We start from the raw sequence: 21,248 nt of genomic DNA on the forward strand, positions 1-21,248 counted from the left end.
CTTTGGATTTTGTAATAAACCATTTTTAGTCTTAATTTTTCTGACTGTTCTTAGTTTCCTGCACATTGTTTCTCCCAGTTTCTTAAATAGTGATAATCCCCACGGTGTCACCTGCTGCTTCTCTTTTTACGGTCTATATTTTCCTTGGTTGGGTTCGTCTCTTCCACTGCTCGACCAGCTTCATGCTGATAGCTACCAAAGAAGCGTGCCCACCTGAGCACCCTCCCAACTGCAGATCCCACTGCCTACCAAACATTTCACTTTGATTTCTTACAGATACCACAGACACCAATATGCATATCCAAACCAAATTCTCCTTTTCCAATCCAGTCTTCCTGTGAACACGTGTCCAGTCTTTGTATCATCCTTGTGCTTTCATCCTCAACTTTTGCCTCTGTGTTCTCTCACACATGCACTTCCCAAGTGGTGGGCTTTCTGAAAAACGTCTTTCCACCTCTTTTCTCTGCATCCCCATTTCCACCACTGTGGGTCTCACCCTTGTTATTTCTGTATCAGATCATTTCAGAAGCTGCTTCAATATTTCCACCTCCTGTTTTGCTCCTCTAACCCACCAAATACACTGCCTTCAGGATGTTCTTTCTATAATATGCAGTGTAAATATCACAGGTCCTACATGTATCTTCTAATGGTTCTTGAGAGACTTGAAGAAAAAATCCATTTTTGGCATGGCAGATGCAATTCTGTGTACTTCTGCAGACCCAGGCAGGTCCTCTCCATCTCCTGCTTAATGGTAGGCATGCATCCTGCATACATACTTCCTCTGCCACACTAACTCCAGTCCCTTGTTCACGTGTCTGACTCACTTATGGGATTTCTCTACAGGAGCAATCCTGTCTACTGTTCTCCACAGCCTAGCATAATAGCACTGCCATGTAGACACACAGTAACTATTTGATGAATGACTCAATAAAGCAGAGCACTGTATTTTATGTACTTACTATACTAGACATACTTGTGTTTGTACTCTGGCACATGAGCTGTTTTAGTTAAGAAATCATATTACCCATTGTTTTAATATCCCACATCTCCTAGGATGATGTGACACACATGTCAGACACAACATAAATATCTCATGAATGAATGAATACTACTTCTGTCAACTAACAAAATCTAGGGCATCACTTCTTAATCACAAATGACTCCCTCCATAGAAAGAGACCCTCCATGTAAGGGGCCATGAGAATCCATGATGTTCAAGTTGGCAGAAAATATAAGAGGAAATAACTGGAAGGAAAGAGAATAATCTGTGAGAACATCAATAAGAATATTGCTACCTAACCACTTGTAGAGATAATCTCTTCCACCTGTGGAATTTCTGATCTATTTTGGTGCTGCTGGTATTGAGACTTGAAAAGTTTTCTTTCTTTTTTTTGTAAATACTAGAAATTCTATAAGATATTGGGGGAAAACATGGGCTTAAGAGCTAAAAAGACTTGCATTTTTATTTTTTCTGGAACTCTTCTTAGGTGTTAGGTTTGTATGTGCTAATTAACATTTCCAGTGCTCAATTTTCTCATTTGTAAAATGTCTGTAAAAATAGCAGCCAAAATTCATTGAATGCTCACTGTCAGGCATCAGGCACTGTGCTAACGTTCAACAGGGATTACTGATTATAACATTACTGCATCCCTATGTGTTAGGTTTTGTCTTCATCATTCTCATTATTGCTCTTATTCTATTACAATATTATACAATGCCAGACTAATAGGTAATATAGCACAATGTCATTGAATAGGTTGATCATGAGGATGAGGTTATAAATGTTACACTGCATTGTTATTTATAACATTTTGATTTATGTTTTGTTTTGCAGATGAGGAAAATGAGTCACGAAAAGTTTACAGAAGTTAGCGAAACTCCAAGCAGAAAATGAATTTTCTAAGCAGGAAGCCGCATGCAGCATGCACGCCCTTCACCCCTGTGCTCTGTGGCGTGAATCATCAGTGTAGCCACCTGGCGGGGCTGGTAATATGAGCATGAGGCGATGTGGGCAGACGCTTGTGCAGAGTAATATTTAATGAACTACTACTACTACTAATACAGATATAACATGTCATCTCTCCTTGACTGGATCAGCCAGGCTCATGCTTGGTCCTCTCTCTCACTATCTTGAAGCATTCTGTGCCCGTTTTAGAGGCTTAACAATTATTTTATGAATCACTCATTTTATGAATGATTCATTTATTTATTGAATTATACTTCTTCATAAATAACATAAAACAAAATGGTCTGCTACTTAATTAATCTCATAATAATGGGAATATAATGCCAAGCACTTCAGAAAGGTATGCCTCGTCTTTATCCTGACAGTGGTTGCTGAGAGTGCAGCGTTGGGGAAGGGCTGGGGCCACTGCTGGGAAATTTCAAACTCCATACAAAGGAGGGCTGGGAGGCTCTTCCCCCTGGGGAATCATGAGAAGCTTAAGAGATTTGACTTAGTTACCATAAAGATTTTAAGCAATCTACCATTTTAAACCTAAATGAATTTCAAAATTATAGTTAGTAAAAGGATCTGTTTCTCTTGGCTTTTCAAAAATCCATTTTTTCTTACAAATAATTTGCATGTGATAAAATGCTCCTATTTTAAGTTCACTGTCTTCTCCCCCCAAATTTATGCACCCATGTAACTATTACCACAATCAAAATACAGAACTTTCTTATCACCCCAGACGTTCCCTTTGCCTCTTCCAGTCAATCCCCACCACCTGTATCTTCAGGCAACTACTGAAATGCTTTCTCTCAATCTAGATTCTAATACTTGTCTTTTCTAGAGTTCTTATAAATTGAGTCATATACCATGTGTTTTTTAGTTTAGCTTCTGTCACTCAGCTTAGTGTTTTGAGATCCATTCATGCTGTGCATATCAACAGTTCATTCTGTTTATATTGTTCTGTAATGTTCCACTGTATGGATACACTGCAGTTTGCTCATGCGTTCACCTTTGATGGACATTTGGGTTGTTGATTTATTGGCTAACGAAGCTTATGTGAACATTTGTGGGCAAGTTATTGTGTGGAAATATGTTTTTATTTATCTTGCGTAAATACCTAGGAGGTGATTTATGGATTGTATTTGTAAGTGTATATTCAAGATCATAAGAATCTGCCAAAATGTTTTTGCAAAGTGGTTCTACCATTTCACATTCCCATCAGTGATTATATGAGTGCACCTCATCCTCTCCAACACTTGCTTTTGCCATTTCTTAATTTTGGCCATTGTGGCGACTGTTCCGGTTAATTTTTAAGAAATGGTTTTATAACATAGCTATATATTCTTTATATATAAATTATCATCATAGAAGTTTTTAATTAAATTGTGGGTCACAATTCACAATAAGTAGAGACCAACATTCAAAAAAAGAGAAATAGAATAGAAAAAAAAGTGAGGGCATCACGAGTAGTAAAGTGTGCATTCATAATTGGGACAATATCATCTGTAAGGGAGTAGAAACTGGGTATTAGGGAGGAGGAATCAGATCTTGCAATGGTTTTTGGCTCTCAAAAACCCAACAAAAGCTTCTGAATCAGTATTTAATTTCTTTTGGGCTTTATGGGCTGTCATGTGAGCAGCATTGGCATTGAAGATATCCACAGTGTATACAAGGTAAGAGCTTTACCTCAAAAAGTTGAAAATAGAGCTGCCTTATGACCCAGCAATTGCACTACTGGGTATTTACCCCAAAGATACAAATGAAGTGATCCGAAGGGGTACGTGCACCCCGATGTTTATAGCAGCAATGTCCACAATAGCCAAACTCTGGAAAGAGCCAAGATGTCCATTGACAGATGAATGGATAAAGAAGATGTGGTATATATATATATATATACAATGGAATATTATGCAGCCATCAAAAGGAATGAGATCTTGCCATTTGCAATGATGTGGATGGAACTGGAGGGTGTTATGCTGAGCGAAATAAGTCAAAGAGAGAAAGACATGTATCATATGATCTCACTGATATGAGGAATTCTTAATCTCAGGAAACAAACTGAGGGTTGCTGGAGTGGGGGGTGGGGTGGGAGGGATGAGGTGACTGGGTGATAGACACTGGGGAGGGTATGTGCTCTGGTAAGCGCTGTGAATTGTGCAAGACTGTTGAATCTCAGATCTGTACCTCTGAAACAAATAATGCAATATATGTTAAGAAAAAAAAAAAGAAGAAGAAGATAGCAGGAGGGGAAGAATGAAGGGGGGGAAATCGGAGGGGTAGACGAACCATGAGAGATGATGGACTCTGAAAAAGAAACTGAGGGTTCTAGAGGGGAGGGGGGTGGGGGGATGGGTTAGCCTGGTGATGGGTATTAAAGAGGGCACGTACTGCATGGAGCACTGGGTGTTATACACAAACAATGAATCATGAAACACTACATCAAAACTAACTATGTAATGTATGGTGATTAACATAACATAATAAAATTTTAAAAATGTAAAAAAAATTATAGTGAAGAGAGGGCTGTCACTGAGGGAATTTCTCTGGACCCAAGTACTCAATCTCAAAATCATAGAGCGACATTTTTTTTCATGTGTCTGTTAGCCATTTGTATGTCTTCTTTGCAGAAGTGTCTGTTCATGTCTTCTGCCCATAATATAAATAAATAAATAAATAAATAAATAAAGTAAAATAAAATATCATAGAGCCATAGGTGCCTGGTGGCTGCTCCTTATATTCAATCTCTGGTGCTTTGGTGATTGACATAAGCTTTGGGAATTAAGTAGAAATAGTTTACATTTTATTATTTAATTCTACAGAAGTTATTCAAGCCATAGTATGTCACATGCTGAGAAGAAAGAAGGGGTTACACTATCTAACTGGGAATCTAGCAGCTACAGAAGTTGTAAGTTGTTTTCTCATATGAAGCAAAAGTTAAGTTCTCTAAAAAATTTGAAACTATTTAAAAACTTATCTTCCTTTTCTTGGAAAAATAATTGTTCGGAATGTTTTCTTTAAAAAATATGTTTGTAGGGCGCCTGGGTGGCTCAGTCGTTAAGCGTCTGCCTTCGGCTCAGGTCATGATCCCAGGGTCCTGGGATCGAGTCCCACATCGGGCTCCCTCCTCGGGGGGAAGCCTGCTTCTCCCTCTCCCCCTCCCACTGCTTGTGTTCCTGTTCTCGCTATCTTTCTGTCAAATAAATAAATAAAATCTTTAAAAAAAAATATGTTTGTATTGTTAGGTATTTATCTCAATTGGTACTTTCCCTATGGGATTTGATATATTACCACTAAATAAGTAAATAAGTTACCTTAAAGGCTTCTCAGCAAAAACTGTAGTTCTAAAATTATGTTCAATGTTAAAAGCTTTCACATTTTTAATTTAACTTTCAACTATAAAAATTTTTTGTCATTTTTAGTCCTATGTTGCACTACCTTTTTTATGTGTAAAGCCCAAATACACATATGACACATAAGGAGATATAAATAAGTCTATGGTATTAAAATTTTACGAGGGAGGTGATTAGAGAAAAGGTCTATAAAAGATCCTTGGGGGGTGATAATGAAAAAAGGGTTGGGTAGCCCTACAATAAAGGAAAGTGTTTTAAAATAATACTTTGTTTTACTGTTACAGTTCTATATAACTATAACTACATGTAAAGTTACATAGTTATTTACTTTAAATCTATACACTATATATGCTATATGCATATCATATAAACATAGATATTGCATTTCTTATTGTAGATAGTGGTAAAAAAATAATGAAAAACACAGGTGGATGAATCAGATATGAATTGTAATGGTAATAATAAATCCGCCCTTTGCGGACTCTCTCTTAGACGCCAGGCTCTGTTCTAACCACCACAAAAGCATTCAGTATTCCATTCAACCCACTTTACATCTTTGTGGTTTTACATATAAGCAAACTGCAGTTGAGACACGTAAAATACCCAACCTTAAAAAGTGGCTTAGTGGCCAACCGGAATTCGGGCTCAGACTGCGCTCACTGGAAGGCACAGGCTCTTTCTACTCTTTTTGTCTGTTCTTGCCATTGACAGTATCTTGCCTTTGACAGTATACAGTGTAGTAGTTATAGGGATAAGTAATGGTGAAAATCTGGGCAAACATGCAGTTGCTACAAAACACAGCAGATAAATAAGTTATTTTATATAACAAGCATTGGTTGGTCAGTAGAGTGTATTGTTTAGTCCCCAACTCTGGAGTATGATTACTGGCTTCACCTATAAAATAAGGCTAACCTTGCTACCAACTGCAGAGGTGCTTTGGGGGAGGGTTAGATGAAACAGTGTATGTAAAGGGCTGAAAGCATGGTAACAGCTCAATAATTTTCAAGTGTGATTAGCTGGATTCTGTGGAGGTCATGAACCTACCTGTACCTCAAATGCTCACAACCCAGTTGCACATGCCCATCTACAGACCCCTACAAATTCATGCAAGGAGAAAGCAAATACAGTGATTGCTACAGGCATTCAAGAAGCAGCGATGGCAGCGGTATTTGGACAAGACAAATGCAGGACAGAGACCTTTACCTGAATGCTGGGAAGTGGAGGGAGTTTTGAGAAAGCAGAAAAGAAAGGGCATTTATTTTAAGCCAGGGCCGGTAGAGAAAGAAGACACAGAGCAGGAAATGAGCTTGGTGTTCAGGGAATGAGACTTTACGAAGTCCAGACTCAGTGAGAAATGAGAAGCAAAACAAGAAAAGAAGGCTGGTCAAGGGACAAGGAGGTGAGAAATTTGTGCTCAATTCTTTGAGTTGCTGGAAGCCACTGGCAGTTTCTGGTCAGATGAATGAAGCGGTGCCTTGTAAAGCTCACGTGTGACATTATGCAGGAGCTGGAGAGAGATCCAACACAAGGAAACCAGTCTGGACACCACGGCCTGAGACCAGACATACATGCAGAACGGAGTGGACGAGGATGTCAGTGGTGGAAACGAGACACATGCAGAGGTTGGAGCAAATCTCTCCTCCCCACCCCCCCGCTCCCCGAATCAATAGCGCTGGTGCTTGACATCAGGAAAAAAAGTAATTAATGACAACCGTGTGAGTTCAAGGTCTCAAAGGATGTGAGAGAAAAGTACTATGAATAATGCAGAAATAAACAGAATAAATCTTTGATGTTTGTACCTATTCTAATATAATTATAAACACAGCAATATAAGAGATTTGGATGTAATATTTTAAGTCCATTTGAAACATAACTTTGGGAACAGCATGGGGATCATGGCCAAAGTCCTCAGAATGGATGAGTTGCCACAGGAGCTGGGGACACATCTCTCTGACTTTCGTGAGTAAACCTGCACATACAACTTCGGGGGTTTTGGGACCCCAAGCAGCAGACTCAGTGTATGCACAGATGCTGGTAAGGCCTTTGTGTTCCCATATTAAGGACAGACTTCACTCCAATTAGGCTACCCATAGTTTTTTGTGTGTCTCTGGAAAGATAAGGCCTCTGCCACACTAAGTAAAGCAACCCTGGGGAAAACTACTAGCATTATCACATTTATTGTCAAGTTTTAAATGCAACAAGGTTTAAATAGTTTTTTTTTTTTTTTTTGGTAATATATATGTTTGCACATCAATTTATTTAAAATTTTGTTACAAATGTCAAAGTTCGGTAAGTTTTATTCACATGCATTGGACATCCTAAAGACCAAAGAGCTGCAGCCTCATTTTGGGGCAGAAGGCAGAAAGTTCCTAGATTTTTGATGACAATGCATAATGAGTCATTATGAACTATTCACAGCGTCAACACTTGATGTTCTATGCAGGTCCTTCGGTATGACCAAGTGCAGCATCTACTGCCATTTACCAGCCTAAAAAAATACGCTGAGAAAGGAATTTGAATAGCAAATGTTACTTTGAATATTAATTTGAAATAATAGTAAGAGAAAATTCTTTCAAGTAATTCAGTATTTCAGTATTCAATCCTTGCTGAAATAAAAAAGATGAATAGAGAAAAAATAATCGAGATTGAAGAAAGGCAACTGAATGCTAATGGATGTAAAATAATTTTTAAAAATATTTTTTGTTTTGGACCAAAAATCTTACCGAGGCTTCAACGGTTTTAGCTTTAACATCATTTGTGAGTTTGCACACTTGATTTCATGGATGTTAGATCAGTTAGGCCAAATCACTGATGATATGAAGAGTGGTGGAAAGTGTGTTATCCCATAGAAATACTGGTTTTATATTGTGAACTACTTTGTCTATAAAAAGGGCTTCCCTGTTTCATTTTAATTTTACTTTCATGGTGCAGTATCAAATTTGTCTTCTTTTGTATTTGATGCAAAGCATATTATAGCAGATTTCACAAAAATTCTTCTAATAAACTGTGTTTACTTGAAAATAATTTTATATTAGTAGAGGATGAAGAAAAAAATAGATTTAATTCATACTCACTGTGGTAGTGTTGCTGGCAGGGAACGTCTAATAATGGAGTGAACTTGTCTGTAAACATCCAGTTTAGACATGCATCGGCAGGAAGTGTGATTGGCAAAACTGATTGTTACTGGTTTGGGGCCTTGAGAGAGAGGCACTGTAATTTCAAACAACTACAAAGAAGGGACAAAAAGAAGAAAAAAATTATATAGATGCTAGAAAGCATTTTTATGATAAATGTTGGAGTCCAAAAGGAGTGAGATTAATTCTTTATGATTAGGTAGTGCTGCATAATACATGCAGGACGCAAAAGTTTTTTATGATTACATCGTAAAAACTGTTTTGCTTCTAATCAGTATCCTTTATTGAATAACAAAGAGTCTGTTTGCTTATCTCATGTCACTGTTATAAAGCATATTAGAATTTTGATAACCAGCTAATGATTATGGAGCAGAGATGCGACGGACCACTGTGTTCAGGGAAAAAGAATTTTTCCAGAGTCCTAGCTTATTCCAGGGGTTATTAAAAAGTGGCACAGATATAAATATCTTTGTGATATAGAAGTAAAAAGCTATTGGCCACACAACCTAGAAATGTTTGGTTAAGTCCTATTCTATGTAAACTGAATACAAAGACGTCAAATACATAGAAGTGAAATCGATTTTGATTCCAAGTTATATTTCTACCTCAAAGTAGTTTTACATTTGTCCAAGATATCTTATGAATTTATTATGTTCAAAAGAAGAAGAAACACATTTATCACTTAATAGATAAAGGTTTGTTTCTGTTATTTTGACACAAGTGTTATGAAAGTAGTAAGTTTAAAATCAGGTAGGACATTATACACAATTGTGGGCTAGAGTCTCAAAATTTAAAGTCTCATTCTTGTCCATGGGGAACTTTAATTCTCCTCTTCCTTCTCCAAAGTTAATGTTTTAAATTGAATATACAAATAAATTAGTGATTAAGTAAAACTACGTGGATTTAAATTCCTAAGTTTCTTAAAATCTGAATTATCAATAATAATGGTAAAAGTGAAATCCTGGCCATTACCTGCTTATTAAGATCATTTTGTAGTCCTGTAACTGTAGCTAAACCGCTTTGGTGTTATTTGGTGTCTTTTCAGCAATCTGAGCAGCGATAAAGATGATGACAAACTCCAGAGCCTTGTGATTGGGCCCGTCGCTATAATTTCATGCCAACACTTAAAGATCATTGGAAATCTTTGGGGAATTGTATAAGTTGCCGATTTATTACTACAGGGAGATTCATGGAAATGGATTTTGAAGACTGAAACACAGAGATATCTAAACTATAAACTGCACATTTTCTTCATTTGAAATGTATTCATTATATACTCATTGAAAAATTCAGCTATTTACTCAGCATAGGTGCCTTAGAATGAACAGGATCACACCCCAATGGGGCATTTTTTAATAGCAATCCCACCTGTAAGTTGTGTGAACTTGGAAAAGTCATTTAATCTATCTAAACTGTATACTTCCTTAAAAATCAGTGAACTGAGGAAACATCTGACCCATTGTTCACACGACTGTTATAAAAATTACATAAGCTAATTTATATGAATGTGATATGCATAGTGATTGCCATTTAGACGTATTATTTGAATATATTCTCAAGATTCTAGGTATTTTCCAGAATACTGTCCATGCTACATAGATAATCTCAACATATAACCTCAACATATCCCAGTATTATGACTCTGACCAGTTTCTTCCCTAAAAGGACATTGTTTATGCAGTTTGGGAGAAACCTTTTATTAGATGAAATGTCACTGGCAGAAATTCCTTGCACTAGGTAAAACTTTTAAGAGAGAAAATTCTGCAATGTCTAAATACACTACTTAGGACATTTCTGGACCCTACATTAAGAACCAGTGTAACAGAAGAAACGTAAAGTTAAAAACCAGTGTTTAAAAAGTTGTTTATTTAATTTTTATATGTATAAAATTTATAAATTATTTAAACCCTTAATAGTAGAAATGGTAGGAAGATGTACAGGTCTGCTCATAAAATCCTAAGAATTTATGTCTAATAGGCAGTTAGATTTGGGTCTAGAGCTTAGGAGAGCCATTTAAAAGCCGACAATGTTAAAGTCGTAGTTGAAGTCTTAGACATTGATGAGATTACTTGGTGAGATCACGAATGAAAGGAGGAAACGTCTAATAATAGAAACCTGGGGAACAGGTACACTTAAGGGATGAGAAAAGGCAAGTAGTAAATATGTCTGGGAAGAAGGAAGATATGAAGATGGAGAGCCAGGAGTGGGTTACTGTTAAACCAAGGGAAGCCAAAGGAAGAGAGGAGAGCTTCATAAAGGTGTCTGTGGAAACAGGGTTGATGTCTCGGGGCAATGGAAGTGTAAGGATAGAGTGGAAAAAAAATGGTTACCAAAAGCAGCTCTAGGGGCTCTGGCAGGCTGGGCTACAGGACAGGAGCAGCGGGGCAGGGCGGGGATGGAGAGAAGAGAGGCCTCACGTGACCAGAGGGAAAGCACTCGGATGACTCATGCCAGAGGAGGGATTTTGCTTATAGGATAGGATGCATGTAATCACTGCAGGATCTGGCACTGTCTCAAGTGACAGGAGGAAGAACAGAGCCTGAGAGTGAGGGATAAGGCACTTCTAGAGCTCACAGCTATTGTGGAAGCATGCCTGATGCTCCCCACCCCTACGCCTCACAGCACATTTCCTGCACCTTTCCTCAGGGACTGCTGCATCCCAGATTCCACCCCGGCACATTTTCCTAAGGGCAAAGAGATCGCAGTGAGCACGGACAGCCTTCAGCCAGTGCTGGGGGGTAATGTCCACAATCAGGACCTGCCCGTGAGTACCAAGTGTATACTTAGGAACTGGGGCTTTGAAGAATGTTCTAGTGAGATGAGAACACTTAAATGCACATCAAGAAAGCATCTTCCTGAAAATAAGCCTGGTCCTGTACTTTCAAGGGGTGGAAGAGATTTGTGGTCCGTGAACACTAAAGGGATAAACGGACAGGTAAAGAGGCACTAAAAAAAAAACCAAAAAAACCCAAACAAACCACTGTTTAGAGAACTGTTTTTTCCTGTAAGTTGAACATATTCATAAGCATTAAAACTACAGTACAGGGGAGCCTGGGTGGCTCATTTGGCTAAGTGTCTGCCTTTGACTCAGGTCATAATCCTGGGGTCCTGGGATGGAGCCCCGTGTAGGGCTCCCTGATCAGCAGGGAGTCTGCTTCTCCCTCTCTCTCTGTGCCCCAGCCCCTGCTTGTGCTCTCTGTCTCACATAAATAAAATCTCAAAAAAAAAAAAAAACTACAGTACAATGTGAGAGAAAAATTTACTTATAGTATAGTTAAATAAATAAAAACCCCAAATTTTAAATACTGATGTTTTATTTCTCTTGTTTGAATCTAGGTAAACAACTGACCAGCTGAATTCAGTTAATTTTATCAAAAGGAATAAATATTCTGAAAATTTAAAGTGAAAAAAAAAAATCAACCCAAGACTTTCCTTCTCTTGAAACACATCCTCCACCTCAAATTCTTACCTGAATTTTCTGTCTAGTTTCTTTAATTCTCTACTTGACTGTATCAGTGTGGACAAAATTCAAGCATCCAGAGAAAGATGCCTTGACCAATATTAAAAGTAGAAAGGTTCTTGATAATTAACTTTTCTTCCTCTATCAACGTCAGAAAGATGAGGAGAGCGTGCTGTGTGTGTGTGCATTAAGGCACAATTATACACATAGTGGCTCTGTCATATATTGAAGGGGACTCTTTAATTTTCCAATTTCTTTCTGCACTGGTCTTAAGTGTGTATACTGATTCACTTTTCTCATTTAAAAGGATTATAAAGTTTCTACTACCTTTTTACTGAGTATGATAAATTCCGTTTTCTTCCTTAAAGACCAATTTGTGAATTTTTAATAGCTATATTGAATCCCTAAATATTTGAATAGCTATATTGAATCCCTAAAAATATTCATAGGCTCTTTTCCTAATCAGATAGTATATGCTTAGAAAATGTAAACTTTTTTGAACTAAAAAATATTAATAATTTGAATCACCATATAAACTCATAAGGTACTCTCTGCAAATAAATAAATATAGTTTCCAAATATCCAGCAACTTTCCTCCTTTACTAGAGATAGAAGAACAACCAAGAGCGGAGTCTTAGATATTTGAGTCCTGCATCTGCAATTTACTGCTTCTATGACTTGGAAGAATTATCTAATTTCCCTTTGCCTCCATTTTGTTACCTATAAAAGAGTGATAATAATGGTGTGATTTCATAGTGGTGTTCTTTGGATGAGAATTCTCCTTCAAAATTGAGTTGAATCTTTGAGGAATTAAAATGTTTTTGTTTAAAACTTTACGTTTAGTTTTCAGTAACTATTAACTGAGAACCTATAAGATGCATAGTGCCGAGCACCTTGCTAGCTTCTCAAGATAAGTCATCAATCAATTACCCTTGCCACATACAACTCTCTCGGTCCCCCCCTTTCTCTCTCATACATATATGCACACACATATATACATACAGAAGTTACTAGGTTAGAATTTTTGAAATATCAAATAGTTTATCACAAATGCTGTTAGCAAGAACCTGCATTTTAACTCTCATGAAATCTGTGCTTGCCATTATAGAAAGATCTAAACCAACACAGTAAATAACTACAATTTTCTCTCAAAAGAGTCAAGGTCTATCCATGCACATCACTGTTGAAACAATACATAAATTCTTTAAATTTTAATAAAACAAGAATGCCTATATTAGACTGTTTTGTGCCTTAATGTGTGCACAGTATTTTCTATTTTAGATTTAAGCTCATAGAGTGCAAAGTTTATGTATTATGTTCAGCATTAGCTAATAATTCCATGTATATATGTATACTCAGTCAATACTAATTGAGGATGGTGACATTTATACTTTGATATTTTGAACATGATGATTTTCCTAAGACATTTTTATGCTATAAAGTGAACTGTTCTTGAACAGTACATAATAGCTTGTACCTAATTTAGGATCTAAGTAGTAATAACATTCATAATGGAGACTGATGGTATACTCTCTGCATATGCCTGTGAGAGGAGTTGCTGGTTTTGAAGATCAAAAAGTTTATATTAAGATGGGATTTAAACAAGCCTGGAAATTGGAAAAAAAAATCTGTGTGTTCTGTAAAACTTCAATAAACAGGAGGAAACATCAAACATTTCCAAATGAGAGGTTCCCAGTTGTTATCTACTGGAATTCCTTAATAAGAATATCTAAGAGTCGATTCTCACCAATAAGAATGGACTTCAAGTAAAGCCACGTTTTGAAACAACCGATGTTTACACCAGCATAGCAACAGTTACAAAGCAACAAGTCTTATTTCTACTTATCTTGCAGGCTATTCAAGAAAAAGGTGTAGAACTTCCTTACTGACGAGATCCTGGATTACAGTTTAGTATTACATTCGAAAGGGATGTTTGTGTGGGAACAAATATCAAACCAAAAAAAAAAAATGCCTCCCTTTATGACATCTTTTTTTTATACCCCAAAACATAACCAGTTTCTCTTTCTAGCGTATCTCATTGTTATCTTTAATTTAAATATTCCAGCCTTGAGTCCATTAAGTATAGAAACAAGTTGTAGCTCCTGGAGAGTATGGTTAATAATTGTAAACTGGAAGAGAGAAAGTACATGGCATTTAAAGAAATAATCCCTAAAAATGGGAAAAGGTGAAAATTAAGGGTCCACTGTGCTCACTTTTCAAGTGAGCCTACCAACCACAGGGCCTGCTCTCAATGACCTGCAGAATTGAAAGTAGGTCTGGGAAGAACACAGGAGAGCAGATGCTAACGGATCTACATTTGTACTGAATTAATTTTCATGTACTGTTATACATAAAATGCAAATACAATGCTGCAATTAAAAGCCCCAATTCAGGAGTTTTAGAAATACTGAATAAAATTTGTGCACAGGATCAATACCTGGAGAAGTTGGGAAAAAGGGGTATTTTTAACAGATGCATTATTTTTTTTTCTTAAGGCAAATGTTACTCTTAAACTTCTGATAACTGGTATTGGTATAGAGCTTTTTCCCCACATCTGGATAAAACCTGATTTCCAACAAGTGTGCTTGCCAGATATTAATTAGCTAAAGATTCCAAACAAATCACATTCCACTTGTTGAATACATATGAATGTAATCTTTCAGACCCCTGCAGTGCAAAATAATACCTCTAAGTTGCATTCCATAGTTGCACATTTTACTTAGATTTAAATACATTTTGCTAAAAAGAAAATTTTGTGAAGCACTCAGCTCAACTCAGATATAATCTGGGATGATTTTGCTAATATATATGCTTATATTATTTCTTTATAAAATAATAAAAAATAGAATAGCTTGTTTTTTTTAGAATGGCAACACAGAATTTTAAATACTGCTGTGCATGTCCATCAGAAGGAACTAGAAGAGACCCAGCTCTCACACTGAGCTGGCTCCTTCCACGGGCACTCATGAACTCAGCAAAGAGGCTGTGGTTTCTTCAGCTCCAACCCCAAGATTTCCAAGGAAGCCCCATGGGTTTGGTAGTTTTTCTTTCTCATTCCTATCTTCAGAAAAACTATGTAAGGTAAATACTAACATTTAAATAACTTTTTAATCCAAATGTTTGGCTCAGAAGTAGATGGCTTTCTTCTACTTCTACTCAAGTCATCAAATAATTTATCTTCTGCAATATTCACTTTCTCCTTTTTGGTTATATCTCTTAAATATACAACTTCTCGTAAGAAAATATACTGAAAAGCATGTGTTTATGAAAGAGGTCAAAAAAGACACCCAATCTACTTCTCAGAAGCAGATAGCTGGGAGAAGTTTGAAGCAGTTGTGACCTATTAGTTCACTTTGGAATGCTTAGTGCATATGGTTTCACTTTTCAACTAATGGCTGGCTTCCTCACACATTCTGCTAACCTGCCCTTCATTGAGCCCCATAAAAAAAAAAATTCTAGGAAGTTTTTATAAAAAACTTGGGTTTTAAATCACTTAAGGTACATTGTCCTTAAAATTTATATGATTCTAGTTGGTGACTTTTGTTGCTAAAGGATGTGTCTGGAACTCCTTTAACAAGACAAAGAGTCTTTTTTTTCCCCCTTCAGAAAATACAGCAGTAAGAAACTTCCTTTTATGTTTGAAAGAGATCCTCACATGCTCCCATTTATAGTACATTGAAAATATAATAAAAAATACACTTAGGAAAAGTACTACTTAGGTGTAAGCTTTTACAAGTTGCAATATTAGCAAAAATGTTAAAGACACATGAAAACATTGCCTTCAGGAGTTTCACGTCTCACTGTCCTTGATATGTATTTCCATAAAGCTTTGCATTTCTCTTTCACAACACTTAGACTATTTTTATTTACTTGATAAATGTTGATTGCCTTTCCCTGCTAACCTGTAAGATCCATGAGTGCAGGATCCATACATTACCGTATACCCATTATATGGGAGAGTATGAAGCACCACACGGTAGGTGCTTCATCCCACTTGCTTAATTGAATTTAAATTAAAATAATTGCTTTTACTATTAAAAACAATCTGAGTGGATTCTTTGGGTGGGAGAAGAGCATGTTATTAAGAAATCAAAAGGAGAAATGGATGGGACTATCAATGATTGAACGTTGGCTTTCCCTTGGCATTGGCTTTTGCTCTTCTCTCCTGATACATGAACCGTCTAAGTAGTAACAAGTACAACAGGACTTCAAACAGCATTTATCAATATGATGTCTAAGGATCCAATCACCGCTGCAGAATTCTGGAATCACATGCCCAATCTTTTTCTGGTATCTCCACCTAAATATCAGTCCGATTTTTCAAAATCAGCATATTCACGACTCTACCCTTGACCCTAAATCTGTTCCCTTTTCTTTAGTCATTCAATTTGGTGCCTAGTGTTTACTATGTGCCAACAATGTGCCATGATCCAGGGTAATAACCAAACACAGTCTCTGCTTTCATGGAGTTTAGAGCTTAGGGACTAAAACAATCTGACAGATAAGGTAATGATGCTAACATATGGGCAATAAAGGATGCTATGGACCAAACAACAAGATGCCTTAGAGGTGACATTCATATCTAGGCCTAAAGATGAGCAGAAATTAGCTCGATGAGGGAGGTATCAGGAGGTGTGTAAGGAGATGGTTCTAACATAGAGTATTGCAGTGACTCCGAGGTAAGAGATACTGACAACATTTAAGGAGTAGATGAATTTGGGTCCTCGTGGAAAGTAGTATTTAAGGGAGAGCAGTGACAACTGAGGCTGCAGATTTAGGCAGCAGCCAGGTCGTGGAGGGCCTAGAAAACCATGTTGAAGGATTTAACCTAAAGAAGGCACCTAAAGAAGAGCACCATTCCAAATATTTCACAGCTTAGAACATTTGCATCAACCAGTCAGAACACATGCTAGCCTGGGCAGGAGCTGACTTCTCATCTAGAAAACAAAAAACTCGCTGCTATCATGTGGCCCATGGATGGGAGGGAGATTTGGAGATATGGGACCAGTCACGAGACTGGCCCAGGTGATGATGAATGTGACCTGCATCAGATGAGATCAGCAGGATGAAGAAACTGGATGGATTCTAGCCATGTTTGGAAGGGAGATTTAACTGGAATTATTGATTGGGCTTTTAGTGAAAGAAAGAATAACTGGGATTAGCCAACAAGATGAGTGGTGTCATTTACAAAGAGAATACTGGAAAAAGAAAAATGTTTATTTACTTGCTTGTCTATCTCTGTGGGTGGGGTGGGCGTAGGGGAATAGGTCATAACTCCAACGTGGCGCATATGAACCAGGACCCACCAGAAGGGAAGCCAAGTCACAGGCTTGAGTATGGGAACCACGAGAGAAGTCTGAGCAGGAGATAAGGATTTGGGTAATCCCCATGAAGAGCAAAACAGTGTAGATGAAGACACCTAAGAACAGTGTGTGGAGTCAGGAAAGTAGGTGTCCTGGGGCAGCACCCTGAGGACTAAGTACCTTATTTTCAATGCACGTCAAATTTTTAATTCAAACTGCAAATCTTTGGAAAATTGAAGTGCTAAAATGAGACTCCTCTGCTGTATAATACATTACATGTAAAAACACTACCGCTTCGCAGGTCAGAATTTGTAAGAAATGTGATTATTGCACATATCAAGCCTATCAAAAGGATCAAAATAAAGCTTGAAAACAACAGAAACCAACAACAAGAAACCAGACCTCAACAATTTTATAGGTAAATTCTGATTTTTCCAATGAGGAAGCAGGCAAAATAAATGGTTTCAACATCATAAATCTGTTTTAAAGACCTTCCTAAATTCTCTAAAGCCTGGAGGGTAAAGAGGATGAAATTCAGTGAGAACTGATTCCATATGATCTAACATAGACTTAGTTTTCTTTTAGAAAAAATATCCTATTTGGGGATACTGGACCAAATTTTATTTTACCTACACATACCTTAAACTTAGCACTAAATGCTCTTTTTAGCCTGGAAGCCTTCTACTTTCTGAAGCCTACAACCTTCTGATGCCTCCAACCTGACAGAGAAGTTTGTGTGCTGTTATCATACACACTTATCCTTGAATAAATGCTTTCACTCTGGCACCCATTAGGTCAACATGGGACCTAATCAAGCCACTGGAGGGAATAAATATGCAGTGGTCCCAGAAAAACCGATGGTGAACAGAAGACTACATTCATTCATTTTGTTTACTAACAAAGATTTTTCTGTTTTCCAAGATCAGATTTTATCTAAGGCACTTCTGGTATCTATTTGGCACACGTGTAAAGTGTGTATTTAGTAAGACAATTAAGAGGAATAGAATGGTGACTTCTGCTCACATCAACTATGAATGCGAAAAAAAGGGGAGCGTTTTCTCTTCCATTTGTTCAAAAACGGGACATTTTTAAAAGATTGATCTGAAATTTATAGCATATACTTTGATTAGGCAATAGGATCGGTTTATTTAAAAATTACACAGGTGAGTTAATCAACTATTTTATTATTACTGACCTTCAAGGCAGTAGTTTTAAAATCTGCTTCAATGGATAAGAACTAGGGTAAGGACACCTCCCCCTGGAACTGTGGGGTAAGCTCTGTGGATGTGCCCATATCTTCATTTTTTTTTCTGATGAGAGGGTCGGTTTTAATGTGCTTCCAAAAGGGGATGTGTGCTAATTCTGCAACCGACACTCAGGGAACTGATGAACAACAGAGATCTGTTCTTGGCTTTATGGAGGAGATGGACATTAATCAAATAATAATGGCTATATTGTTATAAACTAGGATTATAAGCTGTAGTAAGTGCTATGAAAGATAAGTATGGGAAACTATAAAGCATTTAAAAGAAATACAGGATCCAATCAAGGAGGTCAGAAAAGTGCCCCCCAAGGACTTCTTGAGCCACGTGATAGAAGAACTGGTACCTCAGCAGGGAGGAGACTAGCAGGAGAGGTTGACTTAAAAGTGTGAGCAAGGATGGAGGGCTAGAGGGGACACAGTGTTTCCTAGGGACTTAAGGAAGCCTAGAGCATTTGGGAGCACAAAAAGTTAAGGACAAGGGACAGTTATGTCAGATGGTTCTGTGGAGGAAGGCAGACATTTAAGGCTGTGATAAAGATTTTGGTCTTTTTCTAACAGTAGTGGGAAATCATTGAAGGGTCTTTATGCTGGAGACTGACACCACTAGATTTGTGTCTTAAAAGTATCACATTTGGGGGCCATTAAGAGAATGCACGGGGACGAGGGGAAATGGAAGCAGGAGAGCAGAGGGCAGGGTTTTCATTAGCTGGAAAGAGTATGAAAAGCATGTTGGACTAGTGATGGTGGTCGACATGGGGAGTCAAGATACTTAGGGGACAAAATGAACATCTGATTTGGTGACAGGCTGGACGTGTCACAAGAGAAGGGAGATGTCAGGGATAACCCCTGTGTTTCTGACTAGAGATGAAGTCACACATCAGTAGGGGAAACCACAAGGCCAGGGTGTTGTTTGCGCTGAGTGTGGTGCTGGAAACAGAAAACTTGTCTAAGGGACTACTGCCCAAAACATTTGAGCATGTATATCTAAAGAAGATATGTTTTGAAATATGTGATTCAAATATTAAAATAAATATTACACCTTAAAGCATGAGGCATTTTTTAAAGAAAATTCATTTTAAAACATTTTTTTTCTATCAACAAGGCATAATAGAAGAATCTGTGGAAGAAATTAGTAATGAAAAATAGCTTTACATATTGTCAACTAGCAACTGATTTTCACCAAGAAAATAAATTAACTCCAACGAAACAAAACCCCAATGCTAAAACAGTTATTACTCAATGTTATACTTTCACAATATGAGCACTTTGAAAGTAAAGTTTCATCTAACAACCGAATCCAATAAGGCATTTTTGAAATGATACGTAATGAGCTTTTAGTAGATACATTTTGTTTGGTGAAATAATTCTTCAAGATGTCTTTTGAGGCTATTTCATGTCATCCCATTTTTAAAACAGATATAGCCTTTTGGTCTTTGGAAAACGCAACTGGCATATCTAGACTTTTGAAGAACAACGAAACTGATACTGATTTAAGTCAAACCCCATAACAGTAATAATATAATCTAGGATACATATCATATTGCTTAATCAAAGTATTTAAAAACATATGCTATTGGGCGCCTGGGTGGCTCAGTTGGTTAGGCGACTGCCTTCGGCTCAGGTCATGATCCTGGAGTCCCTGGATCGAGTCCCGCATCGGGCTCCCTGCTCGGCAGGGAGCCTGCTTCTCCCTCTGACCCTCCCCCCTCTCATGTGCTCTATCTCTCTCATTCTCTCTGTCTCAAATAAATAAATAAAATCTTAAAAAAAAAAAAAAAAAAAAAAAAAAAAAAACATATGCTATTAAAGGCATTCCAAAAATGTAATATCCTCACTCATATTTATTTTCTCTATTTTTTAAAAAAAAATGACATTTCAAGAAACTCAGAAGGCCAAAAATCCTTTTATAGAATTTGGCTTAAATATAAAAGCAGCAACATTTTAAATATTAAGATCTTTTTAAAAAATAAATGTTAGTTTTTTGGGGTTATCCTACTGGAATAAGTATTTGTTTTGATTAAAAAAAAGTGTTAAGTTCCAACACTTATTAAAGATTTTTAAATCCTGTTTTACTTCAGGGTTAAGATAAGATAAACACTTATTATCCAGTAAAACCTGTTAAATTAGTAGTATTTTATTCAAAATAGTGTACACTAAATCTACAGTTTCTTAGCTAACAAATTCCTAATTACTGTTTGATAAAGATGGAGGGGCAAGGGTGGGGGAGCCCACAAAATAGTTTTGCTGTGCTCAATCACTATAATTATATGTCATTCTATTAAAATATAAGAATTTTATCGAGCACAGAAATGTTATCCCATTACCCACAAACATATAGTCTACTGATTAAGTTTCTAAATGTGTGAATATATTTAGAATTATGCTGCGTCTCTTGCTAACGTTTGCCAGAAGGAACACTGTGTCATTGTGCTGGATTCTAGAAGGTAACCAAGAATAGATAAACACCTTCTGGCTGTGCTTAACTATGATGATAACAGGAATGATGTCAGGCCACAAAGCATCACCTTTTAATTTTTTTTTTTAATCTTTAGAGTTCAGGCACAGGTAAGTTGAATAAAAAATTCAGTTTTATAATTTACTTATTTTTTGTTTCCTCTTGCAAGTCTTAGTATCTAAAATGGTTAATTCCTTCATCAGGCATATGAGCAATACAAAGAAATACAATTTTTTCCCCCAAAAAGCAGTTTTGATTGTACAAGAGGACAGTGTCTCCAAACCCAGAGCCCAAATGATCATTAGAGTAAAAATTTTAGAAATTTCCAACA

At 37.0% G+C, this 21,248-nt stretch overlaps 1 protein-coding gene across 1 annotated transcript in view; it reads right to left on the reverse strand.

Annotated features, from left to right (window-relative positions):
- The window catches only part of VEGFC (vascular endothelial growth factor C), a 99,817-nt gene that overhangs the window by 12,552 nt on the left and 66,017 nt on the right, over window positions 1–21,248 (reverse strand). The window contains exon 4 of the mRNA XM_021694232.2: window positions 8,376–8,527. Within this exon, the coding sequence (XP_021549907.1) occupies window positions 8,376–8,527 (152 nt within the window). The remainder of the gene's footprint in view (window positions 1–8,375; window positions 8,528–21,248) is intronic.

This window comes from Neomonachus schauinslandi, chromosome 2 (genome assembly GCF_002201575.2).
Source record: "Neomonachus schauinslandi chromosome 2, ASM220157v2, whole genome shotgun sequence".
Lineage (NCBI taxonomy): Eukaryota > Metazoa > Chordata > Mammalia > Carnivora > Phocidae > Neomonachus > Neomonachus schauinslandi.